Source organism: Clarias gariepinus, chromosome 4, assembly GCF_024256425.1.
Source record: "Clarias gariepinus isolate MV-2021 ecotype Netherlands chromosome 4, CGAR_prim_01v2, whole genome shotgun sequence".
NCBI lineage: Eukaryota > Metazoa > Chordata > Actinopteri > Siluriformes > Clariidae > Clarias > Clarias gariepinus.
The window spans coordinates 29,768,556-29,786,184 of record NC_071103.1 but is presented as its reverse complement, the minus strand read 5'-3'; the positions used below and the strand labels follow the sequence as shown (position 1 = coordinate 29,786,184).

The 17,629-nt window shown below is 40.5% G+C and overlaps 1 protein-coding gene across 6 annotated transcripts in view; it reads right to left on the bottom strand.

Moving 5' to 3' along the window:
• Positions 1 to 17,629, bottom strand: part of arhgap28 (Rho GTPase activating protein 28) — a 31,923-nt gene that overhangs the window by 2,351 nt on the left and 11,943 nt on the right. For 2 of the 6 annotated variants that reach the window (XM_053494856.1, XM_053494857.1), the window contains exons 2-11: positions 13,773 to 13,957; positions 12,832 to 13,052; positions 10,599 to 10,674; positions 10,336 to 10,508; positions 9,811 to 9,976; positions 9,621 to 9,712; positions 6,357 to 6,434; positions 4,702 to 4,861; positions 4,401 to 4,483; positions 274 to 471 (exon numbers count right to left, since the gene is read on the bottom strand). In XM_053494856.1, the coding sequence (XP_053350831.1) occupies positions 274 to 471; positions 4,401 to 4,483; positions 4,702 to 4,861; positions 6,357 to 6,434; positions 9,621 to 9,712; positions 9,811 to 9,976; positions 10,336 to 10,508; positions 10,599 to 10,674; positions 12,832 to 13,052; positions 13,773 to 13,957 (1,432 nt within the window). Of the gene's footprint in view, positions 1 to 273; positions 472 to 4,400; positions 4,484 to 4,701; positions 4,862 to 6,356; positions 6,435 to 9,620; positions 9,713 to 9,810; positions 9,977 to 10,335; positions 10,509 to 10,598; positions 10,675 to 12,831; positions 13,053 to 13,772; positions 13,958 to 16,620; positions 16,798 to 16,819; positions 16,940 to 17,629 lie in introns of those variants that run through there. The other 4 variants (XM_053494859.1, XM_053494860.1, XM_053494861.1 and 1 more) reach the window with 4 other exon arrangements.

Sequence of the window (17,629 nt, the reverse complement as noted above, 5' to 3'; positions counted from 1 at the left end):
TGAAGCTAAGAAGGATTTGGGGGACCAAAACCTCATTTATCTGAAATAACTAAAGAGGATTTTTGCTTATGAATGGCAATGAGGTCATGAACAAATATTATATATATATATATATATATATATATATATATATATATATATATATATATATATATATATATATATATATATATATAAAATCCTGATCCTGAAAAATAATCAAAACATTTTTATCCCAGTTACATTTTATTAGCTGACTTTTGATGCCATGCTTTACTCTGCTGTCAGCCTTACCGTCCACAGAAGGTCCTGATAAATGATAAGAAGCCGGACCAGATGAGCTGCACCTGCTGCTGCCTGCATTTCCTCCTGCTTGGCCTTCTTTCCTCTAAATGTGAACAGATTCGGTGCCACGATCATAGAGACGTTCCACAGACTCATGCGGTTCTTTTCCTCAAATGCCACCACTTTCCTTAGAAACTCCAAAAGAGCCTGGTCATAACACACAAAAATAACACGGACCAAAAATAGAGAAAAAAGGTTAAGTATACTGTGATCATTATGTAAAGATGGGCTATTTTAGTTTAACAATCACATTTAGAGTAGTATATATAGTTAAACTGTCAGGGTGATGTGATTGAGTTACTGTTATCACCCTAAAGCTCATTTTTCTACAGCAGCACATCCAGCTGTGCTTCATTCCTCTTATACCACAGGAATGTGCTTTAAATAACAACACAGTATAATACTTTGTTTATAGTATTCATTCATTTTATGTAAAATTAATTAGGTTGTAGATAAAGACATTCCTTTTCTCTCTCATAAAAGTAATAAGACAAAAAAATAAAAATAATAATACATGTACATGAAGCTATGTTATTGACGTGACAGAAATCTAGTTTACATGTTTATTTATCATTTATGGGATGTCCAGTTTACAGCAGTTTAAGATTTAAAGTTCTAAGATATATACAGGGGTTGGACAATGAAACTGAAACGCCTAGTTTTAGACAATAATTCATTAGTATGGTGTAGGGCCTCCTTTTGCGGCCAATACAGCATCAATTCGTCTTAAGAATGACAGATACAAGTCCTGCACAGTGGCCAGAGGGATTTTGAGCCATTCGTCTTGCAGAATAGTGGCCAGGTCACCACATGATGCTGGTGGAGGAAAACGTTTCCTGACTCGCTTCTCCAAAACACCCCAAAGTGGCTCAATAATATTTAGATCTGGTGACTGTGAGGCCATGGGAGATGTTTAACTTCACTTTCATGTTCATCAAATCACTCTGTCACCGGTCTTGCTGTTGTATTGGTGCATTATCATCCTGATACAAGGCAACGCCTTTCGATACAATGTTTAAACCGTTGGGTGCACAGGGTCCTCCAGAATGGTTCTGTAGTCCCTGGCAGTGACGCGCCCACCTAGCACAAGTATTGGGCTTTGGTAATGCCATGATATTGCAGCCCAAACCATCACTGATCCACCCCCATGCTTCACTCTGGGCATGCAACAGTCTGGGTGGTATGTTTCCTTGGGGCTTCTCCACACTTTAACTCTCCCGGATGTGGGAAAGACAGTAAAGGTGGACTCAATACATGTTTCACATTGTCCACAGCCCAAGATTTCCGCTGCTGGCACCATTAAAACCAACGTTTGGCATTGGCACGAGGGACCAAAGGTTTGGCTATAGCAGCCCGGCCATGTACACTGACCCTGTGGAGCTCCCGACTAAAAGTTTTGGTGAAAACAGGAGAGTTGAGGTGCACATTTAATTCTGCAGTGAGTTGGGCACCCGTGGTTTTATGTTTTTTGGATACAATCTGGGTTAGCACCCAGACATCCCTTTCAGATGGCTTCCTATTGCATCCACAGTTACACCTGTTGGATGTAGTTTGTCCTTCTTGATGGTATGCTGACATTACCATGGATACAGTGGCTCTTAATACATTACAAAGACCTGCTGTTTTGGTCACACTTGCACCAGCGAGACGTGCACCAACAATTTGTCCTTTTTTGAACTCTGATATTACACCCATAATGTTTTGTGCATTGCAATATTTTCAGCACAACTGTGCTATTACTCTGCTAATTAAACCTTCACACTCTGCTCTTACTGGTGGAAAGTGCAATCAATGAAGATTGGCCACCAGGCTGGTCAAATTTAGCCATGAAACCTCCATCACACCAAACTGGCCAGTGTTTCAGTTTTATTGAAGCAATGTCTTCTGTAACACCCCAAAGTATCACCAGAGCTGATATAATAGACACGTACTTAATCTTCACACATCTGTCTGATGAGTGAGGGTTTGGTATGACTGCGGTTTATTTATATATGAGAATAGAAAAGCGTTAACACTATAGAAGCCAAGTGCCTTCACGTCCAGCACAGATTTTATGTCACCTATTCATGGCTGAACATCAGAGCCAGGTATGTTAACAGGAATGGGATGAAATCGTGCCACTGTATTCACAGCCAGGCAAGAGATCAAAACACACTGATTCTCTTTTACAACTGATGGTGTTCATGTACACAGTCACGCCAGGTGATCCATCACTATTCAAATAAACGTCACAATTATAGAACACACCCAACACCAGTCAAGGAATTTAAATAGCGCAGTGTCTATGCATTGTGGTGTCATACAAGCACAAAAGCTTCTTTAAATAACTTCTTATTAATTTGCATTCCCATAAGACAAACTATATTCATGAGATCTTTCCTGTTCAGTTGTTTAGCATTAGGAGGAGTGCTGATACCAGTAATAACCCGGCTTAGATTTTTCAAACAGCACGGCGACTTGTAGAGAACGCTAAACAATGTAAACTTTTAAAGTAATAATTTGGATATCTATCTCTGAATGTACTTTAAAATGACAGCTTTTAATATTTAGGATTGTTTTGTTTCTTTGTGAATGGAAATCCTTCTAGCAAAGAAAAAGAAAGCAATGGGACCTCACAGGAGACTTGACTGACCAGTTTTTCAACTGGAAGCTCATTCAAATGCCTAGGAATGAAAACATGTGTACACGTGTACGCACCATCACACACACACACAGTCTTCCTGTAATTACTCTACTCTTGAAGGTTCAACAAAGTGACTATCATTAAATGGGCAAATCCAGCAGGCACAGTCAACCTAAACAAGCTTTCTTGTGGTCTATCCCAGAATTGAAGTCAAAGCCAACCGAAAAGAAATGCACCATTGTTATATACCAAAGCCACGGAACGTAATCAGAAATACCAGATGGAGGTCCTGACCCAAAACACGATCGTGTGATTTAATTAGCGATAAGACTCCTTACATTCATTCCTGAACACAAACACAAACATAATGCCAGCAAAAAATAAAATAAAAATTCACACACTGTATATTTGTCGCATGTCTTCTTGCTTTGGTTACGGCAGACTTTTGCAGAGGCATTGTTTCGACAAGCTTAGGTCGTGTCACAACATTTGTTTCCAACCAGAGTTGCGTTTATTCTCTCCTAGATCTTGTATTGTATTGATGATGGGAGAGTCAGAATGCTGTGTAAAGTCTTCTCCAGCACAGCCCAATATGGTTAAGGTCTGGACTCTGTGGTGGCCAATCTATGTGTGAAAATCATGCTCCCTAACCCAGTCTTTTACAATGAATCCTGGCATCACTATCTTGGAATATACCCATGCCGTGGAAAAATAAATAAATAAATAGATTGATGGAAAAAAAACTGGACATTCAGTGAGCAGGTCGTCAGATGATCTCACTCTTTGGGCACGCACTGTAAGGTTGCTGAACCTTGACTTGACCCACTGACGCAATCCGAAATCATAAAGCTCCTGGTATGATGGTGCATCACTTTATCCGCCTCACTTCTTACCCTGATGTGCCGATCCCTCTGGAACAATGTAATTCTGGACTCATCAAACCACATGACCTTTTCTCAAATGCTCCACAGTCCATGCTTTATGCTCCATAGCAAATTAAAGTCATTGATGCCATTTTTCTGATCAGCGCTATCCACTCCTTCTGCTTGTATAAGCTTACAGACGCCCCTGATTGGTTGTACAGCCGTGATTAATGTGGGAGCACCAAGTACCTCTCATCCCTCCCCTCGGCCTATCAGCTCTTTCTAGACCTCAGGCTGTGAGAGGTTACAGCATCACCCGGGAATCGAACTAACAATCTCCGGATGATAGGGCGAGCATTTACTACTGCGCCACTATTCTCCAATGCAAAGCTCTATGCTCGGTCTAAAACGTCAACTTGCTTTGCTTAGGCTTATTATCTTTTGCTTCATGGAGGTTTGCCAACATTTAAATGTGATACTCAGTAGTTAAACACCACAACATAATGCTCATTCATTAATTAACAATTTAGGTGCATGCTGTTATTAGAAACAGTATAAGCAGTGCTTCAAAAAGCAGGTGAACTTCTTACCTTCAGCGTGTCTCTGTTAGCCTCGGGCAGAAGCAGGATAAGGAGGTGCAGAGCCTGCAGTTGGTGTTTGTAGGACGTGATATCTGGCACATCAGAGACAATGCTGTTAATCTCAGCATACTCAGTGCTAGGAAAAGCTACTGTTTTTTTTTTTTTTTGGTGACAAAAAATATTTGTAGTAAGATGCATGCATAGCAGTTTTTCATAATTCTTAGTGCAACAATTCCCACTAAAATTAGTGCCGGATAAACTGTGAATTGAGGGGATCATTTTCAATATTGGTTGTTTTTCAGGTGCTCACTTTGTGCGGCGGTGAAGGCGGGTAAGTGCTGCAGCGTGACCAGAGGGTACGGCAGCTCTCTGATGAACATCTTCAGCAGACCGGCTGCGTCGTTTTGTCTCACCTGCTCCCAGTCGAAACTGTCGTCGTAAAACTTTGCCTCCAACTCCTGGCGCAAATGCTGTGGATTTGTGACGGAAACGTCATTTTTTTTTTTTTTATTTCTTTCATTTTTAATATTCTTTTATCAGTCATAGTCATGAATCCAAACCTCAAAACATCCTTAACAAATATTAAAGGCAAACTCAAGCCTGAAACATGATACCTTTCTGTTGAAATGTTTTTTTTTCAGCAAAGTTCTAAATTATATTAATAATAATCCAAAGTAAAAATATTGCAGCCAAACAACATAAGCAAACACAGGGCTCAAATGACCGACGTTTTAATGCGGAATTTATGCTGAATTAGTGCAGACTGGACTCAGCAAGTAAGTGACGTACGAGATGACAAGCAGTACTGATGCTGGCATTAGATTAGAACCTGTTCGGTTTGTGCCAAGTCTACAGATAAGGAGACAAGAGAGCCAGACAGACTCTTTAGGCACAACTGAAGCGTGAGCTAAATCCCAGTGGCACCACCATCAGCAGGTAGTGGATAATGCACAAAACCATTAACTAAAGTGAAAATAGACGAACATACAGTATCAATAACCGCAGTTTAAACTTAAAGCATTTTCATGCCTCTAAGCTTGAAATTTTATCCTACACACAAATTGTCATGGATACATAGCTCCATGTGTACAGTACCCTAGCCCGGGGCATATGTGGTGCATGCATGTCAGCAGAAATAAGGTAAAACCAGCTGGTCTGCAACGGTGCCATGCAAAGTTAATTCATTCCAAAGGCTCAAAGCAGGATGATCTAAAACGGTGATTTCTATTTAAACCATATTTCAAACACAGGAAAGTAATAAATCATCACTAAAATCAATATAATCCTCTGAATTGATGTTTATATGACTGGTAACTAGTATGTCTTTGACCTAGACGATTGTTGAAGATTTGTTTACAAGCTTGGCTCCAAACTGCCTGATATAGTCTGCTGGAGAGCACATTGTACCAGGGCAAACAAAGTCTGCCTGTGGATAACGTAGCAGTCCGTACACACACACACACACACACACACAGCTTTTCTGGAATGAGGCGCATTACTCCTTCTATCTTAACGATGAGCTGTCTTCTAATTGGGTAATTTCTTCTAGACCTGGATTGGATTAAACCACCTGAACAAGACGCAAAGCTTCACAACCTCTTAAGAGATTTCAATCAACAAGCGCACAAGTGCTGCTAGCTCACATTAGTTCTGAGCAATTACACATGGAAAGATCAACATGGGCACAAAGAATGTGCGTGTAGCGATTAAAGCGAGTGAAACTGAAGAGACAAAAGGAGTGGCTACATAGGGTTATAAAATCCTAACCGTGTGTGTGTGTGCGCGCGTGATCAGACATTTTCCGTTCATGGCACGTTATGCATGGATCAGAATCAGATGTAAGATGGTGACAGAGATGGATTTTAAACTTTGGGATATCATTACTAATAAAAGAGCTGAATCACTCACTCATAGGTTGGATTACTGATTCAATTCTAAACAGTTTTTGGGGTTATGATGCTTTACCTTTACTCTAGAGGCGGAGCCAGGCACTCTGAGTATTCCTTCCGTCTGTAGGCCTGTCTGCTCCAACTTCGACAGCAGCTGGAAACACACACACAGATACACAGAACCGTCATGCTCATCATGCACTTTCAGAGCTCAGTATGGCTTCTTGTTCATTCAATAAGCTAAAAGCATGGCATCTGCTTATTCCAGCATGTTTCAGTTCATCTCTCTCAAGCGCTCCGATACACCCTTCACATTGTTTAAAACTAACGCAGCATACTGAGCGCTTTTTCGGCATTCCGCTCCTTTTAAGAACAGATAGACGCTGCTTTATCTCTCGCTGATAAGCCAATCACATGGCAAGAGTCTTGCTCAAATAGTGGAGCTTACAACATAAACACCAACGGAGAAGCTTTCTTCTCCTCTTTCTTATCCTCAGCAAACAATCTGATTCCAAACAGAACAGAAAGTCACCCTGTAGTGCTGGATATCCGACGTAGCAATTCATGTCCTGTAAATACAGCTGCTTGAGATCTATATTTTAAAAAACTCTCCTCTGCTGTGAAGGTTATACATGCCTTATGATCTGATAAAACTGTTCTCTTATTATTTAAGTACCTGCTCAATCTTACTCCAATCAGTGCTTGCACGAATGATGGTTTTTATTTTAACAATCGTCATTGTCGCGAGGCAGAATAGTGCTGATCACACGAATGAACTGACGTTTTGAAGAATATCACAGCACGACAAACTTACCACGCTCTTTTATTTACATGTAAACTCTTCTACACGTACAACTGTTTTAATATTCCTTAACGTTCCATCATTGTAATGGGATGTTCTTGTCAATTCCCCTTTAAACAGGATCAGGTTGCTCTCAAGCCGCGAGGAATCTGTACAGAACATTCAATTCTCAGCATGTGGTGGACTATTGAACTCCTTCCCTCCCACACTCGGTCTAAAAACAGACACGACGCAAAATTTAGTAAAAGTCTCTGTTGCATACTGTTTTTTTATTTATTTTATTTTTTTACACAGATTAACGCTAGCCTTCAGGCTAATTACACCGTCAGGAGGATTCTCCTCTGTAAATAAAGTCACTTAGGGATTTGGCTTAATCTCCAGAATGCAGCCTAATACACTGATGCCCAAAGAAGGTAACCGAGTCCCTGACAATACATACCATGAAATCATATCAGTAAGGACCATAATTCCTATTACGACTTAATAATTTACGTGGATGCTAATCTGATAATATGTGGGTGTACTGTACACGACCCAAACATTTAAACAGAATATAACTTTTTTTTTTTGGCGAAGAGGTTCTGTCCGCTGTGAAGGTTCTGTCCGCTGTGAAGCGTTTAAACCAATCAGTGCTCCTTTCTCAGCCAGTGACGCAGAGTGTCAAAGTCTGAAGTAAACACTGATGGGAGAATGTTGTACTCATGAAAGCTAAATTTCCTTCCTAGAAACTCTTCGAGTCACCTAATAAGTACTGCACATTTAAGCCTGATGTGATGCAAACATGCAAAGAAAGAATATATTCCTATTCCAATCAAGCAGATAAAGTACACAGCTTTTATTTACCTATTGAACGGACTGTCAAAAGTTCCACCCCATCCACTCATTACGATTGAAAATTCATTTCGATTTGGCCGGATCTGATTAGACTGCTCCGACTGAGGTGTTTACGTGATGCAGTTCTAGCCGGTTCTTGATTATAAGTCAAATATTAGGATCCACGTAAACATACCTAGTGTTGTAATTACTGCACTTAATGTAATTGTACTGATTAAGTATTACATATTTTTTCCTTTATTAGACTGGTATACAGTATGGCCCGGGGTAATTTATTGTTCATAATTTAGAAATCTAGGACTACATGTTTCACTTGCACTGCATTACTTGTGCATAAGTTTTAAATAAAGTTATAAAGTTTTTGTTTTTCCCCAACAATTTGTTCCATTTTCAGATTTTCTCACATGTCCATCTTTAATGCATTTGACACCCAGCACAGACGCTTGGGTACAATATGTCTCGTCTGGCACGCGGAAAAAACAATTACACCAATCTATATTGATGAATTTGCTTTCATATAAAATCGCTCCACACTGTCCAGCGAGTTGTCCTACCTTAAACTATTCAGCTACATCGTTAGCTAACAAGCCAATAACCATCTACAATGCACACTTAGCTCAAAGGACAAGATCTTTTGTAACAAAGCATATAAATCTGTCGGCACAGCTGCAGCTATTAAGCAGTTGAACAGATCATGATCCAGGTCCATCAATCCTTAACTGTCATATGGTTAAACATTTGCAAATATGCTACCAAATGTCTAGCTTAATGTAACATAACTTAAATGTAACATAAGAATAGGTATTTCAACAGACCCTAAAAACAGCCTTATGTAACCTCCTATGAGTGCTGATGTCACTAAAAAGATAACGTAAACTTCTCCTAATATTTATCTCAAACCTTAAAAGGATTAAATCCTACTAGCTCTTCACATCTAGGTGCGTAATGGTTCCCGAAGTGGTTTTAAGGAGGGTGAATTAATATCAGCTAACTCTGCTAATGTTAGCAATACTTCCTGCCAAGATGATCATGTCCACAATGGAGCTAGTTAGCACATATAGATACAAAGCAGTATGTTAACGATGATTCACTTTATATATTATTTTAAATATGTTAAATATTTAAAAAATGCATTAGGGCAGTTTAGCAGAATAAATGAAAATGAATCATTAACATGAAGCAGAGACAGAAAAATAACGCTGATTCAGTCAGTTCCCTATTTACTCCTTAAAACAGCAGTGATGATACAGCATGATGTCACATGCAGTGGAAAGATACAGGACTCTGAAGTGTGTGCAGTGTGTAATGTGACACTTTTACTACAACACTGTCTCGAACCTTCCAGGCTAAAACAGACAAGAAGAAACAGATCTTAGCAGCTGCCCTAAACTCTTGGGAAACTGTAGAAACAAAGCTGAGAGGTGATAGCCTTTTTGGAAAGTACTTGGTAAAAATGAGAAGAAAGGCCATGCGAGTTAGGATAATAAAAGATATCAAGCTGTGGCTAGAGCTGGGGAGGTGGGAGGGACCTGAGACTTAACCCGACAAAGCGCTGATTAACGACTTTCCAGGACGTCCAGCGCAAAGAATCGCTGTGTGAAAGTTTCCACATTAGGATGAACCAAAAGAAGCAGCACTGTGCTCCAAACGCTTGCTCCACAGCCCAGCAAAAACAAGTCCAACTCCAAGAGATAAGCTACGCACCTTTTTGAAAACAAGAGGAACTTTAGAGCCAGGAAATTTCTTTTGGTCATTTTCCAACAGTGTAGCCAGGGGAACTCCAAATATGCCAGTTTCTGCAGAGAGAAGGCGTCAGTGATCACACCAATCAAAACATATCTGGAGAATAGGTGATAAAATATTATTATTATGCGAAAATTTGAGCCTTACTCACCCCGCACCTTGCTCCGAACTACTCGGTTCCTCTTCAGCTCGATGCCCAGTGCATCATAAAATGTGGTTAGCTCTATTAGACTGATATAGCTGATCTTCTTGATGTCTTCTGAGGACAGGTCTTGCACCCTGGTCAGCCCATGCTTGGGATTCGCAATCTGAAATGTCTGAATGAAACATAAGACACTTTAAACTATAATCAACATTCAGTATTTTATTTTATATTTTATCTAAAAAAAAAAAAAAAAAAAAAAAAAAAAAAAAATATATATATATATAATATATATATATATATATATATATATATATATATATATATATATATATATATATGACAAGCAATGTTTATTTAGGAATTGTTTTCACAGAGGACATTTGAAGCATAAACTGTCTACAATCAATAAAAATGAGAACACAATTAAAAAACAATGAGACCGATGATGAGGGAAAGATTCTGTGGGACACGGAAGCTTTGTGTGTGATCATAGAGAATGGTGAAGAGGCAAAGCTGAAGACAAACACTTACTGGTAAGTCCTTGTCTCCTTTCCAGATCCTCTGGCAGTCAAGGCAGTCACGGCCTTTCCGATGGGCCGTCGCTCCCTCGGAGTACGGCACTTCAAACGACAATATATTTGGCTCTGACTGACATTCTGACACGCCGCTTTCTACAGGGGTGAATACTGGGCATGACTGGTGACCTATAGAAGACACAAACACATATTTTATATAACAATATACTAAGAATGAGCAATGTCTTATAACGGATTGTGTTTTGCCACCAAACTAACCTTTGGGAGGTGTCCAATGGGGCAGTATTGGCGTAATCGGTCCATTTGTAGACCCTGTTTGGGTTGGCTCAGCAGACTGTAAGAACAATGAAACTGAATTATGGTCATAGCAAATAAAGCCATCCTTCACCAGCAATACATATTTAAGATAAAGATAAACTAACCCTTTTTAACACGTAAGACGTTTAAAAGTAATTCAACCAGCACATCAGTTCACCAGTACTGTACAAATACATCTTTGTAAAACATGGGTAACTTTATATGTTTGGCACATCTGTTGGATTAGATCAAAGTGATATTTTATTCAGCCTGCCTTAATAGAATAGTAGAATAGTTAAAGTCACTATTTAAAATCCAAACCTCAAGCACGCTAACTTAAAATCACCTCTGAACAATATCAATCTGACTCTAGTGTGTTCAGAAATAGAAAAATCTATAGTTAACATTATATAATATTTCAAAATTACACACTTGTTCAATAATTGTTCATGAATATATTTTACAGTAAAAAAATACACCTGGTGCAAAACGTGTAAACCTCTGGTGTATGGTTATATCTTTTTTGGATGCTGCACATAAACAACAATGCTGCATCACATCGATACAAATGATAATGGTTCATAATCCGTAACCAGACTTCCTGTTGTGGTCCATCCCTCACTTCGCCTCCATTCCACCAGAAAGGTCTCTAACGACCCATCATCCTCCTCTGCTTTCTAGATCACGTTACATGATCTAAGTTTAGCGCATTAGTCCACTGTGCCCTGCTCTACTCACTACTGCATGCTTACCATAGACACAGAATGAGTCTCAGTTGCCAGTCCAGCTGGCTATGAGTCACTGCCCTACATTCTCTGCCAGCACGCCGACTCACTAGCTCCATCAAACACCATTTGTTGACCAGATGTCCACTAGAGACATTCTCCCTGCACCCTACTTTTTGCTACATGATATTGATATGGTAGAATTTGTAAAGACGTATTCACTGCATGTACTGACATGTCCCAGTCCGTTTTCCCCTTGGTGTCTTGTGCCTGGAACGCTCATTCGGGTCAGCGCCTGGCAGGACCGACCAGTTACTCATCCTTCTCACATGCTCTTAGTCACAGAGTCACTTTAGGGTGGTCTTGAGAGCTGCCTTTGTTTTGGTGTTTATTACTAAATAACCCACATATAAATGACTTGCAATTCATTTCGATTTGTATAGCGCTTTAAACAATAGACAGTGTAAGAAAGCTGTACTGAAATCCAGATGTAGCCACCGGGGGGTGAGAGGGAACCCGTCCTTCTGTGAAATATCCTAGAAACGTGAACCTTTAACTTTGCAGTCATCCGAGATATAATAACATTTTTAAACGTTTCCAGGTAAAATATGCATCCTAAATGATACAAAAAATGTACGCTTAACTGTACTACGGTATTGAAAAGAAAAAGCACAGTTCGACAAATACAGAAACAATATGCATGGAAAAAGAAAGCGTATCAATGTAAATATGAGTCTTGGGAAGGGCCCGGGACAGTATTCATGATTACAGCAGATCTACAGCATCCAGGTGAGGCGACAGCTTTATGTCTGCTAAGCCAAATCGAAAAAGAAAAGCGCATATTTATTTAAACCGCAGTCACAAGTTCTTCACACTATTTGCTTGGGTCACTGGATATGAACACTGCTTTACTGATGGCTAATTTAAACGCAGTCTGGGTTGTTCCACATTCTAGCCTGTCCACATTCCAGTCCTCAGTCAGTAAAACAGATATGTTTGTGGATGCGCAGCTGACCTGGCAAATGGGTGGCATGCTCAGCAATGTCTGGCCTTCTCTGTCCTTACACTAAACACAGCTGTCACTCTTATCATCTGTACTTTTTCCAAATAAGCCTGACACCTGAAAGGCTCCACGGCCAAGAAGAGGAATATACAAGAGTAAGTAACAGCTTTGTCTGCTGAATACACAACTCATCATCTTGTAGACGGCGTAGTGAAGAGAGACTGTGCGGCTAATCTGAAATCAATAAATCCTGTGAGTCACTCAGTCCTAATCCAAAATCTCAAAAGTAGACAGTCGCGAGCTGCTTTTTTCCTGGATGGATATTCCTGTCAGACAGCAAACGCTAATAATAAAATAGTCAATATGAAAATCCGACAAAGTACACATTACAGGATCTGAAATACTGTTAGGATCTCCTAAGAGGTTCCCAATCATAATTCTCCAGTATACAGTTTCTCCTGCTTACCGAAGCGTCGGTCGTGGAAAAGACATCCCGGACGTGGCGTATGGGCTGCTTGTTCCTCTTGCGTAGGGTTTGAGTGTAATTGTCCAGCCGTTTCTTCACCATGGCAGCTTGAGAGCGGGTGAGTGTGGACAGGAGAGCCTCGGCAGGGCTGTCGGACAGAGCTCCGGATACTAGCGTGGAGAGACCCGCTTCGTGCAGCCATGCTTCCTCCAGCTCTGCTTCTACCATGCAGAATTGCACAAACGTTACAGCCAAAGCATGCCCGAAAACCTGTGCATTTACAAGAATCTTACTTGATTTTTCACTCGAGATTAACATCTCCATGGTGGGGCGAACGGAGCGAGGGAAAAACTGAAAGTCATTTGGGGCTTTTAAAAAAGGCTCAAATGGAATGTTTGGTTTTGGTCTGCAATTTGAACTTTCTAGGTAATCAGAAGAATAATTTACTTTTAGTTTTGGAGACTTGCTAGAGGACTATGTGGTTTCCGAAAGTTCAAATGGTTTACGTACATGCCTCACATACATTATTCATTAATTCATCTGTGCCTAATAGTGCTTATAGCATGGACCCCTAATGCTTTTCATGCATTACCTTATGAGGAGAAAAATCAGCATATCAAACAAAAGCAGAACGAAAACCAACGTGAGCGAAAACACCTGTTAACTATTTTCCTTCAGAAATCCCTCTGTAGACCAGGGGGCTTACAGAGTGCATATGTACAAGACCAAATATTTTACACAAGCATTATCCAAAGCAGGCCAAGGCATGCAGAAGCAGACCCAGCATTTCAAATTTAGCACAAAAAAAAATAACTTGAGTCATTATTATATCCAGCTGTCTCTATAGCAGAACCCCATGTTCAAAGCCCTAGAAATATGATCTGCAAGATAAAATCTTGAAAAATTGATGGTTCATGTACTGTAGAATGGTCTGCACTCACCATCGATGCTGCCCTTCTCCATCATCTCTTCCAGGAGACCTTGGCTGTCCTCTTCGATGTTCCTCACTTCACTCCAGTAATCCTCCATGGAATCCTGCGAGTCTTGGGATATGGAGCGATCGGGAGGAGAGGGAGGCATCGCTCCTGCCGAAGTCATCCTCGCTAACCCCCGATGCAGTCCTTTCCTAATAACGACAGAAACAGAAAGAGTCACACAGACAACATGACAAGCTGTGATCCAGTGTGGAAATGTGGAAACAAAGCCACCCAGATAAACCATCTTCTTAGCTAATTTTACATTATAAGCAGTCAGTTTCAAAAAGCAATCCCTCTCCTTGATCTTTCAACGCCCAGTTCCCATTGTTTTCCACTCCAGCTCTCTATTTTCGGGACGCTTTTTTTGATTCCTTGAGGTACTGAGACATGAAAGAGCCAGTGACACCACACAGACCTTCATGCTTTTATCTCAGACAGCAGCTGCAGGGATGGAGGTGCGACGGAGGTAAAAGGATGCCAGACTCACCCAGCCCAGTTACCGTGGAATCTTCTAGATTAAAGCGCTCCTAGTAAGCTTCATCTGTCGAAAACAAACCATCAAAGCGAGGAAGTCTGTTGACAAGCGGGATGATCTCAGACTTTTAGTGGATGCAGAAAATGAAGTTAACATTATAATCCCAGAATGCCCCGTGAAGCAAAGCAATCTAATTCAATGTCGGTCTGAACTTCACTACTGAAATATTGATAAGGAAAAACTAGCTGACGATGTACTGCTACGATGTTGAGTCTCTTATTTGCTCTCTTCGTTTCTCTGCCAGGAAGCAGGCTTCACTTAGAGCTTGTTATTGATCACGGCCATGCAAGATGCCTTCTGTGTTAAGAGAGCTCCATTCTGCTACCCACTACCCATTCGAATTCCCTAGGAGACATCTGCTCTCAGCTTCTGACAAGTTTTATCACTTCAAATCAACATACTTTGGAGTCTTGGTCACATAAGTAGACCAGACCATGCTGGTTTGAAAGTGAATCTGCAGCACTGATTACAGCTACATAAAAATTCCTAAAACAAGGTTTGTTTGACTTAAACATCAGGAACTGGAGAATGCTGTTGGGTGACCGATGCTATTCGTGTTATTACCGATTGCACACACAAAAATGGCTGCGTCCACATTACCAGACTATTATGACTGAAATCCAATTGTTTTAACCAGATCATAGGACTGTCTGAATGTAAACATCTGATCTGTTTTTAGACTGGATCCGATTCATTTTCGAATGTGGTCCTAGATTGGAGACTAATCTGATAAATAGCCTTGCGACTTATACTAAGAACAGTCAGATCAGAATTCATGCGACCTTTTGTCTCTTGCTTGACATCGTCCAGAACAAAATCTAAAGCATATCTATGCTACAATACCATCCCTTGTTTGGAAAGAGTTTGGAATGAGTTTTTGCACAAATATGATGTGTTTTAACCGGGATTGTGTGAGAAAAGGCATGTTGATAAGTGCACGAGTGGACAGACCCGTGTCCACATCAGAAAAAAAAAATCCCCCCAAAATCACGTGTAATTATAAATGTGACATGCAAATCTGAACTGACTAAACAATCAGAACTGAACGATGTGGCTTATAACGTGAATGTGCGTCACAGCTACAGGTTCATACTATAAGCGTGTCCGTGTCAGTAGCCCCAGGACCCCCGATCTTACAGGCCAACCTATAACACCCACACTTAAAACGGAAGATGTTGTCTATTCTGCAATGAGAACATCAATCAGCTGCTCATGTGCTCACTACATTAAAGATGTGTTCACTATAATGTACGATAAACAAATCATTTCCTATACATCGATCATGCTTTCAAGATAAGCACAGGCACTCACAGCCACTAATGAGTTCACTAATGAGTTCAAGCAAAGTTTCTCCACACAATGGTAATGTGTTTTGGCATGACTGAGATTTCTGGCTGACCTGCTATCATGAGGCAATCAATGAGAAGAAGAATTTCTGATGCGCATCTCAGGCATACCGTGAAACATCATGGTCATGGAGTCATGGTGCAGGTCGTCTGCCTTAAGATATCTCTGGGCCTGATTTTGAAATACAGACTTTGGTTACGAGTCCAGATCGGCAGTCTTAGAAACCTCTGATCAATCTCTAATCTCGAAGTGTGACAAGAGCTTCAACGCTTACGTAAAAGCCCCCAACTGGGGGAGCGCACATGATTACACCAAACTCGCAGGACAGTGAAGAACAGGCAATGGAGAAACAGAAAACAGAAAAATGGAAGAAATGTCTGAGCGTATATACTGTATTAAATTACTTATTCTGAGAGTTGTTACTTATCTCAGTATATTAAAAGGATAAAATTACATGAGGAACCACCAATGGAGTATAATGTACTGTAGGTTTAAGACAATCATTATGATTGAAGGTGCGTTCACAAGCAATGAAAAACAATCAGTGGAAAGTGCTCCCCAAGGCAGGTTTTTTTGAATGTGAAAGAACTAATGATTGTATCTAAAGCTCCACATTATACTGTACAACACAACGGTGACTACAGGTCTGAACAGTAAGTGTATCAGATAAACATGTCAACATTAGTCTGACTTCCTGACTTATAAAGAATTTGACTTGGCACGAATCCTGACAAAGCCGGACAAACCAAAAGATAACCACCTCAGCAAACACATGACTAATGTGACCAACTGCATGTCGCTTCTGCAAATCATCCGAGCCGTATTCAACAGTAACTGATATTTTTTTAAGTCCTGATGTTCATGCTAAAAGAATCAATACTCCTTGAAAAAGAGACTACAACTCGTGTCTGAGGAGAAAACTCAGATTACCTTTCAGTGTCTCATCTAGATGTAGAGGACAGGGAAGGACATTGGACTGGAGTGGTCTGCTCTGATCCGAGATGGAGATCATAAAAAAAAAAAACAAAGGCACTTAAAATACAAAGAGAAAGAGAGCAAAAAACAAAAAGAGAGGGAGAGACAGAGAGAGAAACAGAGACAGAGACAGATACGATGAAGCTCGACTGACCCAATCTCAGGATTTCCTCCTGTGACAGCAGGAACCCTGTGTGTAACCTAAACTCATCTGCCCTCCCACATACCTCTCTCCATCTATCCATCCCACTCCATGGGAGGCGAACAACTTTCCAGCAAACACATTTCTTCCTTCCCTGCCCCCTATGTCTTTCTCTCCCTCTCTTTCAATCCACCCACCCCTCCCTCTCTCTTTACCCCATCCTGTTCTCGCTCTCTCTCTCTATCCAACTCTGCTAAAAGCCACTCCCTGCTTTAATCTTTACAGCTCCACTACTTCCCTTTAGAAGGAAGGAGTTACTTTGCTGTTTATGCCAAACGATCATCACAGCGAGACTAGAAAGTGAGGACAGCTTGGGTGTGATGGGGTGTCCTGTGAGCAAAAGCAGGGAAACTGGCGTCATTTGGGTAAACCACTCCCATATGTGGGTAATTACCAAATCCATTCATATCACTAGTTACTTCCATAACAAACCTTTTATAGACATACATGCAGAACAAATGCAAAACAAATGTGCCTTTAAAAAGTACTAAATAAAGGGATCTAGTTTCCAGAATGTTTGCATTGCACAAGGTGCTTTGCATATGTCCTGAATGACATCTGCTCAAACAAGAACCATGCACACACAATATGTATCCATCTTCCAGAAAAAGAAAAACATATACGCAGAAGACCTAGATAAAAAAAAAAAGAGCCAACTATCCCTTATGACGCAAGACTAAAGAAACAGGTAAATTGCATTTGGGCAAAAGGGATTGCGAAGCTCTAAAAGTGGAAAATCTGGTACCAGGGTTCATCCTTCTG